Below are 11,008 nucleotides of genomic sequence, written 5' to 3'. Positions count from 1 at the left end.
CTTCAGATTTTTAAAAAACTCAAGCAGATGCTATTCAGCCTGTCCTACATGCTTCTAATGTTTTGATTCAAAGGCATGTGTAAAAACTCCAATTTAACCTGTCAAGAAATTTAGGCCTTTGAACATTTCTGCAAGGCTTAGCTCTAGGTGGTAGCCCTGCCCCTCCATAGGTTCTTGTGTGGGATTAGAGAGGCAGCAGAAGGTCCTGCATGGTATAGTCTGGAGCACTGTGGAAAGGAGGATCAAGGAGAAAGGACGTTTGCTGGAGTAGGCTCAATACGAAGCAGCCCAGTTTCCTTCCTATGTCTCCCTCGCCCTATATGTCTGGCACTAGACCAGTTAAGAAAGTGTGGTTGCAAAAAAGGAGAGTTTCAGCTTCAACAGTGACAGCACATTAAGAACAAATCTCATGTTACGCCATGTTCCCTTTTTGGATGTTGAGTGTCTCAGCGCCTAGTACTGTCAGCGCAAGGTGCAAGAACCTACTCTAAGCCACTTTAATTAGAAGCCGAGATGCTCCCAGAGGATGATTTGTTAAGAGCTAAATCACCTTTCAGAAATTGCTATTCTTCTCCACTTACCACAGGAGTCCAGACATCATATGGCTCCCTCAGCTGTGTAAAGCTGGATGTACTTTGCTGCAAGCAGCACTTAAGCCCTGAAATTTTTGGTTTTCTTTTCCCAGAACATTTTCTCTCCAACAACACTGCATACATTGGCATTCTTTCCTAGAAAAACACAATATTTAATTGCAGTGCCTGATGAATTTGATCACTAGCTGTCTCAATAAAATATGCAAATACAGAGTCATTTCAATGCAAAGCACCTTTAAACAAAAATGGTAAAATAAATGCAATCATGTTACAATTACTTTTTTTTAAGAGAGCACATTACACACGCTCAGTACATATGATTAGTTCTAAACCTGCCTGCACATAACTGAAAAGCAGAAGAGAAAAAGGTGCCAAGTAGTCATGACATTACAGTGGGGTTCCGTTTCCAAGATCTTCAGCTACTGCATATATTACTCTTTGCACTACCACTTCTCTATCACGATTCAGTGCTCAGGTCAAACATAATTTTAACTTTCTTTTCAGAGCAGGAGTTGATAGCTGAGCATTTCTCGTGAAATTATTTGAAGTTAAAAGTATAATTTTTTATTCATCTCCTGTTCTCTATAAAGATGATAAAGTGCAATAGCTGAGATATTGATCTTCCCTGCTCATCAGCAAGACTGGGGGTCATAATTCATCTGAGGTGAAGCCCTCTGAATTATGGTGCTCTTGCCCTTACTTGCAGGCAGTGGAGATCAATTCTGTGCTGCAGGGACATCCCTGCAGAACATTTAGTGTAAGATAAGTGTTGCATAGTAATGATCTTTTTGGAGGGCAGGTATGCTTTTCTGTTTCCTCTTTTTCTGATGCAATTGCTGTTGCTAGAAACAGTGTATGAACCAGTGCTCTCTCTGAATTGAAGAAAGTGAAATGAAGGTCCTTCTTTTGGCATGTTATTACATACACAACAAACCGGTGTGAATTAGCTCTAGGCTAAACTCTAACCTCCTTTCTCAGGCAAAAATCTTAGAACTGGGCCAATGGTAATAGTTTATGTAGTTTTATGTTTACATTGGGTGTGATTGTAAGGTTATCTGCCCCACCTATCTGGGTTCTCATTTAGAGGTAATAACATATCAGGAGAGAAAAGCTTTCTAAGAAAAAAGAACAAAGTATCATGAATTATACTTGGACATTAGGCAAAATATCTAATAGATTCCTCACTGCTGGAAATCCTCCATATTTCTGAGCTGCTTCCAGTACTGACCATTAAATATAACAACAAATATAAGGTTGCCAAGTATCTTACCATACAACATTTTTAGAACATAAAAATGTCTGGTTTTTGAACATCAGAAAAGCCCAGGGGAACTCGTCCAGCTTGAAGCAGATATTGCAATTAACTGCCCTAAAATATTTAGGCACGTGCAATCCTGCCACGCTCATGGGTCATCACTGAGCAGCTACTGGAGGTGGATTGTTTTCCACTTGATCTCAGTAACAGTTGCTTAAGCCATCACCAGCTCACCCTTTCGAGTTGCTTCGCATTTTAAGAGCTTTAATTTAACATCCAGGAAATCCCAAGACTGCAAATGTGTAAAGTGCTTTCTGGTACTGCAAGTCCCCATTTAACAAAGTCATGGTTCAGAAGTGTTTGTATGTATAGTCCTCACTTGAACTCAGTAAGACTTCAGTACAGGTTTAAAACTTAAATGCTGTCCTGAATAGCTAAGGACATGGGCTCCAGTTTAAATATGCACTTTTGCATATGGTTAAATATTTCATTTTAAGCACATGTTAGTCCTCTTGGCCTCACTGGGACTGTTTCTGAGATGAAAGATAATTGCTGGGGACATTGTGTGTGTGTGCCTGCGCATGCATATGTGTTTGAAAAATTTGGACTTCACTGAAATCAATGGAACTTGTACCGTCGACTTCAAAAGAGCCCCAATTTTACCCCAGGCATTTTGCTGCTTTAGAGATCTCTGTCTCCCTGTCAGTGTTAGTTATCTTAGTGGTATATTTTTTAGCTGTTACTGTTTTCTTTTGTAGAAAATTTGATGCAATCTTGGGAATTAATTGACTTAACCACCTCCTTCATTATTCTTATGTCCCTCATCTCTGTGTTCTTCTTCAACTTTCAGCCACACTGGAAGGGATTAGTTTTAAGATTCACACAGCACTTTATCTTAGGGGAGCATGGGATGATACATTCAGTTTCTTCCAACTTTTATTAAGTTGTTATACTGATGCATTAAAGCTTAGCGGGAGAGGTTCTTAATTATGGAACTCGCTTTCAACTTTGGACATAAAATTGCTTTCTTAGGATTTGTTTAAATTTTAATGTAGCTGCTAAAAGTTTGCTGTAAAATTTGTTTGAAACTCTTCAGTACTAGGTTTCTGTTCTAGATCAGTAAAAAAGCAATTAATTAAAATGATAGATGTGTATATATATATATATACATATGTTAATGCCATAAGAACAGCTACGTTGAGAATTTCTGTTCCTGGCACTTTAGGTATTTTGGGTGTTTCTGATACCCTCTGTTTTCCCATGTTTTTGCTTGATTGCCTTACTCTTTTCTTCTCCTGAAGTACACGTTATTGAAGGCCATGTATCTACTCCTCTTTGTCTCCTGGCACCTTTCCCTCTCATCATTCACAACAGCACTTTCAAACTCCAGTAGTGTTTTTTCAGAGCAACACATGAACTTTTCATTGACTGAAGGTCAAAACTGACTTGGAGAACAGATGGAGCGTGGAAAGATGAATCTTTGCCACCCACTGAGCATTAACACCTGCTTATCTGTTGCATCTGCCCACTGCAGCTTAGAGGCTCCTGAAAACTTTACCCAAGTGATTTAGGACTTGCTGTTGGACTGAGTGCAAATGCTTTTTGTGAAAGAGGTGTTGCTTTCACCTTTTTACTCAGGCTGCATATTCTGTGGGCTTGGGATGGCAATTAACTCCACGTGGTTAGATTCTAAAAGAGGGGCTATGATTTTGTTGAGGTGCTGCTGCAATAAAATGAACAAAGAATAGTAACATTGAGACGGCACTGAATGCAAAGTATGAATGTTTCAAAAAGGCAGATAGATTTAGGATTTCAGTTAATTTCGTACAATGGGTGTTTCACTCCCCCTTGAGCCCAGTTGCACATAGCATGGTTTTCTTTGGGGGTTCCAGAGAGGGTAGAATAAGAATAGTTTTTCTCCATCCTACCAACTCCAAGTGAAGGCATTTCAGCCACATAATCAGTGGGGAAGCTAACGACCCTTTCTGATCTGCCTTCTGTTTGTGGTCAGCTACCTGTGTTCTTGTCGTTCTGCAGTAGCTGTCTGAAAGATGCTTACTGGGGAAAGATGTCACACTAAGTCAGGAGTTATCCCTGTGTTTTACAAGACTGGCCTCTGGATTTGTGTATTTGTATTAGAGTGGCTGCCAACTATATTTCAGTGAGAAAATTAGACAGTCATTCATTAAATTACTCTAGATCAGGAAACAGAAAAATGGTTTTATGTAGCATAAAAAAACCAGTGAATAAATAAAAGTGGTTTGCTTCTACCAGCTGAATCTTAGCAGAATATGTGATATATTTATACTTGTTACTCTGTGTTTAAAATTAGAAGCATGTTTTTTAACTTTATGGAACATGGTTTATTGGCCGATTCACGGTCTATTGGCATGGGGAGTCCTGCTAACTTTCTTTAGCTTGCCTTATGCCCTCAAGGATAAAACTCAAGAAGAGTAATTAGGAGAACCATTATGCTGTGGATATCCTTCCTAAATACTGTCTAATGGTGTTCTAAACAATAAAAATGGAAAACAATGTGTTCACGCATATTTTTTGGCTATTTCTCAAGTTAAGAATGTGCTGCATATCCTTGTTGAAATCCAGAAGGGTGTACAAGTCAGAAGAGAACTTGTCTGTTGTTCAGAAAACTAATCTTCTTTATTCCACGTGTATCCTAAATGATTTTAAACAACTGGCCCAAATCATGAAAAGTTAGCGAGATCTGATCACAGTGAGACATTTCTAGCCTTATTCCAGGTTATGTGAGATTACGACTCTCCAAGAATATAACCAACCTTCCTTTCTGGTTTTCTGCAGGTTGAGAAACAGCAATTATAAAAACATGCATCGAAGGCACACAACCCTTCGGGAGAAGGGCCGGAGGCAGGCCATCCGGGGCCCAGCCTACATGTTCAATGAGAAAGGCACCAGCCTGACTGCAGAAGAGGAACGCTTTCTCGATTCTGCAGAATATGGCAATATTCCTGTTGTGCGAAAAATGCTGGAGGAATCCAAAACCTTGAACTTTAATTGTGTCGATTATATGGGACAAAATGCCCTACAGTTAGCTGTAGGGAATGAGCATCTGGAAGTGACAGAGCTCCTCCTCAAAAAGGAGAATCTCGCTCGAGTTGGAGATGCACTTTTGTTAGCCATCAGTAAAGGATACGTGCGCATCGTAGAAGCAATATTGAACCATCCAGCCTTTGCACAAGGACAGCGTCTCACACTCAGCCCCCTTGAGCAGGAACTGAGAGATGATGATTTTTATGCCTACGATGAAGATGGAACTCGGTTCTCCCATGACATTACCCCTATCATACTTGCTGCCCACTGCCAGGAATATGAAATTGTTCACATCTTACTTCTAAAAGGCGCGCGGATTGAAAGGCCACATGACTATTTTTGCAAGTGCAATGAATGTATTGAGAAGCAGAGGAAAGATTCCTTTAGTCACTCTCGATCGAGAATGAATGCCTACAAAGGATTAGCCAGTGCTGCTTATTTGTCTCTTTCCAGTGAAGACCCTGTCCTTACTGCTTTAGAGCTAAGCAATGAATTGGCCAGACTAGCCAACATTGAAACTGAATTTAAGGTAATTTACCACTGTGCCTTTTTCCTTGGGCTGAGTGTGTTCAGGGTACTGTGTTTTACATGTTTGAGGAAGTCTTGGTTTGCCATTTGAGGGGGTGGGGGGTGGGGAAACAGAAGCTACAGAACCTGCCAGATGTGCTAACTACACATAGATTCAGATCACTCTGCATTCTCCAGTTAATAAATATTTGGAACTGAATATTGCGTATTATAGCAGAGCCATCCTTACTCGGAGTTTTTATGTTGCACACTGTGGTTGCTTAGAATCTCTAGTTTGCAGCAAGAATAAAAATTAGATTATTACAAAAACGGAGACTCATTTTTTGTAAGAAAGGTAAGTCTTTTTAATTGAGCAATCTATTTCAGAGGCAGAGCTTTAGAGGTTGGCTTAATGGCTTAAGAATCCAGTACATCTAGTTCTGTTACAATGATAAAAGATATAAATTAAGCAATTTTGGTTCTCTGTAAAATAATTTAAATTGCATTGCATCTTAATGTTTTGGTACTGCATCTGTATATGATGAATTTCTTGAAAAAGGAGGAGAAAAATGATCAAGAGATTGTTATGAAGTTTATCATCATGCCAAACGTAACAGTGGAACTTGCAGAACTCTTACAAGTTATTCAAGATTTCCATTATCATAATGAGTTTGTAAATGTCCAATGTCATTTGCATTATTTCTCTAAGTCATTTACGTGACATAAATAGCATTGTCTCCCTTTCTAAAATAAATTAGTCATGAAAAACTCATTTTCAGTGGCTCAGTCATCAACATAACACTGTTTTCTGACTTATGACTATTGTGCAGCTACAATCACTACCAGTGACACTGGGGTAATAAAATCTATGTTGTGAGTAAACTGGGGTAGGATGCCTGCCAGGAGTCCATTATTTTTAATTCAGAAAACTATTCAAGTGTTAAAGAATCCATTGCAGGATTTGTAGCTATATGCTCTCCAATTTAAAAGTGAGAAGAAAGCATGTTCTCAGGCTATTGCCTTTGAAACCCTCTAGTAAGTCTCTAACAGGAAAAAACACCCAAACCACTGAGGTCTTTTGGCAATAAAATTAGGGAAAAATCTTGCAAACTCTTTTTACCCATGTGAATCAGAATTGCAAGGACACAATAATTTAAAAGGCAGTTTTTACTTGCATGGCATTGTGTCCTGGTGAAGCAACCTCTTTGGGTTCAGGGAATCTGGCTGCTTGAGTGAGGGTTACTCCAGTGTGAAAGCGCTCTGGGCTCACATGCACAGTTAACAACATTAATATCTCATTAATGTTCCAGCTTCTTTTCAGTAGAAAAATATATATTGTGCAGAGCATGAGCAGCCTCAGTATTGCATGCCTGTCAGTTCTGATAAAATCTATTTCTACCGGAATCCCTCCTTTTGTTCATAGAGCTGCCAGCATGGGCTAGACTGGCACTGGCAGGTACATGAATCCTCCAGAAGCAAACAAGCGATCAAATGTTGAATAGTCTCATGGCGGTTATATCTCCCCAGCATTGGCAAATGGACGCGAGTAAATCAATACGGGAAAAATCACCAGAAACCCTTTGCCAAAGTATTGTATTTCCAGGAAGGCTTTCCAGCTTCATTGCCCTATTGGAAGGTTCTGTGCCAGACACATCTAGGTACGTTAGTGAAGTACCTCAGAAGTACACATATCACTAGTTTACTTCAAAGTTGTCATCTTCCTTTGGTATATTAATACTTCCAGAAATAAGAAACATCTTAAGATTATAATGTATTCTCACTGTAGGAAAAAAATCAGATGTACGTATTTATGCAAAAATATTTAACGTTATTAACATAATCAGTGTGATGTGGAATAGGGTATTAATAAAACAGTAGGGTTTTTTTCAGAGAACATGACATTTTGAGAACTCATTTCTAGAAAAGAATGCAATTGCTTAAAATGTATTTAAGGAGTCCACAAATAATGAAAATTTATGAAAACAGAAAAACTCCAGAGGACTTTTTTTTGTGCCTTAAAATAATAATTCCCTCAACTTTTTACTTTTTATTGCTAAAGTTCTGTAATTACCATTGGTGCTTAACAGATTTATAGAATTATCACTTGGGATTATTTCAGAATAGTTATTTATGTGCAATCTTAACAATACAGTTTTCAGGAGACACAAAAAGTCCTTGAAACGGAAGGACACAAGTAAGATTTTAATAATGTAGGTGGACAAAGAGTAATTAAGGGTTAGATAACCTACCTCTGAAGAAACTCCTAGCAAGACCTAATTAAAATATAAATGCAGTGCCTCTCACCTGCTGCTTGCTGCCCTAAATCTCTTATGCAATAGCACTGTTCAGCACATCAGACTGAGAATGTTTTTAGAGAACATGAAAATTTTTAGATGAGTTGCCTTTTTGTACAGATATGAAAGGTGAAAAAAAAAACCAGCGATGTGAACTGCTTTAAAGGAGAGAAGTTGCATTAGCTGTGGTTGGCCACAGTTTGAGAGAGACTCCGATGAAGACTACCAGATGAAAATAATTTTATTCATTCTTTTTTACAGTGGCAGAAGCTGAATAGATTGTTCTCATCCTAAATTGCTAAGATTCAGTCATACACTGCAGTTCTTATGAAATATCTTTGCATAAACGTCGCAATCACAAAATAGTATGGGAGTGTTATAAAGGTGAAAATGGGAGTCTGGACGTATGCTAGATCACACTGCTGGCCTTTAACAGCCTTTCTGTTGACTGATCAGTAGGTCTTTAACAGCAAGAGTAGATGTTCTGGCTATCAGTCTGGGGTGGATATACTGTCCTATTGAACTCTGTTCTTGAAGTGTTGATTTTGGCTCAAAAGCAAGGTCAGGACAGTCAGCTACTATGTGGCTTCCCAGCTGCTGAAGACAATAATAAGAGTGGAGGCTTGGAGCTGGAAGAAAGAGGGAAGTTCTCAGAGCTGAGCAATGATGATGGTTTTACTGGAGCAGATACTCTATTGGGGTAAATCAGTGCTTTTTCACTGAAGCTTAGATGAGGCCACAGAAGACGAGGATCTGTCCCAGTGTTTAGAAGAAATGTATGGTTTGGATCAACGTTGCTGTACCATTATTTCAAGCAAATGTCAGCTTTTGCAGTGCTTATTGATTAGGGGAAAAAAAAGAAAGTAGAATAATGTTACATTCACATAGAAATAATTTCATTTTTTCCCCTTAAATTCTCTAGTGTCTGTGTCTTGCAAAAAAGTTTTCTTACTAATAGCAGAAAACAAATTGCTTTGAAAGATGTAGTCCAGGAGTCTAAAAATAAATAACCCAACCGAAAAAATCCCTCTTCCCCAAAATAAGATGAAAAATATTGAACTGGTTGTTTCTATTGAAAATACTAGCAATGTGATTGCATTAAATGTCCTGGCAATTAGCCTAGATACGGAGACCCCTCAGAGGTGGGTTCTTGACATTTCAGAAGAGGAGTACATGTCAGAGTCACTGTGCATGTTTGCAGGTCTTTATGCAATTACAACCTTCCATAGTGGAGGAAGCCCAAGTTGAAAAAACAACCTTAACTCAGTGTTTTGCCATTTTTGTATATCCCATTTGAAAGCTCAAAATTAAGAACCAGTTCATGACTTTCTCCTTCTTCCCAGTTTTCATTTTGTGTTTTAAAAAAAAATAACTGGACATCCACTGGAGCAAAGGCAATACATGTCAAGGGCCTGGTTTAGTCGACTAGATTAGGCCCTTGGTGTGTATGGCCCTTGGAAAGAGAGAGAAAGAGAGGGGAGCCTTCTTCCCTTTGGGGACTAGAGGGATCCTAGCTCTGCTAGGCTGAAGTTATTTGTTTTCTCCCTCAAAACAGCTTCATATTTTAATCACTGGCCTAATGGCTGTTTTCTACCCTTCATGGAAAACTACAAAGCACATTACTTTTGTCCTATGTTTCTGTTTTAATTTTACTTTTGATTTTTAATTGAAATAAATGCCTCAGTTTCCCACCCAGTTGTGCCTACAGTCTGCAGAATCATGGTCACTAATGAAATGCCATCTTGGAATTTAGGCAAATTATAGCTTAATACCTCCCAATCAGTTTGTATATATCTCATATTGTGTTAAGATATTTTACAGCTACGAAGTAGAGCTGAGTGTTAAACACAGCTGACTATAAAAGGAGACGTTAAGCATCTGAAGCTACTGGGCCATGCTGTGCTTTTACTCCAATTGAAAAAAATCTGTGTATCCTCCCATTTCTTTCAAAGTTGGCAAACCCTGGGCCTGAGTCATAAAGCAAATAATCCTTCTCTCATCTACCAGTATATTCTGTTTGTTTCCAGTGTGAATAACATAGCCAGGATTTGTCCATATGAACAAGTCATCACCCATGAGCCAGGCTGATGGGTGTTGCTCTCCTCTTTGGTCCAGAGAAATCAATCTTCCTCATGTCACCTTGGTGTGAAACCGTATGCGGATGTCTTCACAGTTACCGGCTGTCCTCAGCCAGGTGACTCATTTCTAAGACTGGAATATTAAAAGCAGAGTCAACAGAATCATTTTTATATATCTATTGAACCCTTAGGAGATAACATTTCTAGCAGTCTGCAGGAAATGCCCTTGCAACTGTCTTTAACAGCAGCATTAGGCTTAATATTACAATACACGTCCTGGAAACAATGAGTAAAATGCAGAGTAATAGCTCTGTTTACTCTTTCTTAAAGCTGTGACTGTGCATTCCTGTTTCTGGTGAGATCCCACTCTGCACCCCGGTCTGTTTTACAGCCTTGCACGCTCTCAAATTAGACTACATGCTTGTGTATGTCAGGAAACGTCCTTGTGATGAAGACAATCAGCCAATTCATTCCATTTAGCAATCGAGACAAATTAAATTGTAGAATTGCAAAGGAAGCTATGAAAAGATCTCACCAACCATAAGTGGTAAATAAGATCTCAGCTCCTGTTGATTAAAATGTTACTGAAGACATGATCAAAACCACCACCTGGAAGACATATGGTGCGTGGTCTTTGTTTATCAATCCTACCAACATTGTCAGTTCATTTACTACAGCGTAACATGTTTTGTTTCTACATTATATGCCTCTTGCTGTCGCTTTTCTTTTAACTGTTGTCCTTTCTCTAAAAAACCATTGGGATCCAAAAGCAGACCCTAGCTGTGAGCCTGCTCTCGTGTGCAGGCAAGCATCACGTCCAGGCTCAGCCGGCCGATGGACTGCAACTGCTGCTATGCTGTTTGTGGGGAGCGATGGCTTGTGTGGCAGCAAGTCACGTGTGTAGATGCCTACAGGGATATGCCTGCTGGGAACTGCTTCTTGTTTCCTTGGGGCTGCAGTAATGTAAAACAGCTGAGGCTCAAATCCCTAAATTCTCGCGATCCTGAAAGACTGGCAAAACAGCCCTGGAGACTCAGCGACTTGTACCTGTTAGGGATGATCTGGTGTTCCTGCAGCACAGCTCTTGCACCAGTAAGTCAGCCCCACCTTTTTTCTGCCTAAATATAAGTTGTTAACTTCACAGGATGTGCGTGGCCTAAACTTTGTAAGAGAAATGACCTTGTAAATTTTCTCAGTATTTCTGGCTTTATCTCT

The 11,008-nt window shown here is 39.3% G+C and overlaps 1 protein-coding gene across 1 annotated transcript in view; it reads left to right on the top strand.

Annotated features, from left to right (window-relative positions):
- Nucleotides 1–4,672: 4,672 nt before the first annotated feature.
- TRPC7 (transient receptor potential cation channel, subfamily C, member 7) overlaps nt 4,673–11,008 on the top strand; it is a 71,307-nt gene continuing 64,971 nt past the window's right edge. Inside the window, exon 1 of the mRNA XM_009575726.1 lies at nt 4,673–5,443. Within this exon, the coding sequence (XP_009574021.1) occupies nt 4,691–5,443 (753 nt within the window). The 5' untranslated portion in view covers nt 4,673–4,690. The remainder of the gene's footprint in view (nt 5,444–11,008) is intronic.

This window comes from Fulmarus glacialis, unplaced genomic scaffold (genome assembly GCF_000690835.1).
Source record: "Fulmarus glacialis isolate BGI_N327 unplaced genomic scaffold, ASM69083v1 scaffold20754, whole genome shotgun sequence".
Taxonomy (NCBI): Eukaryota; Metazoa; Chordata; class Aves; order Procellariiformes; family Procellariidae; genus Fulmarus; species Fulmarus glacialis.
The sequence above is the reverse complement of the archived record's forward strand: the minus strand, read 5'-3'. Positions and strand labels throughout refer to the sequence as shown.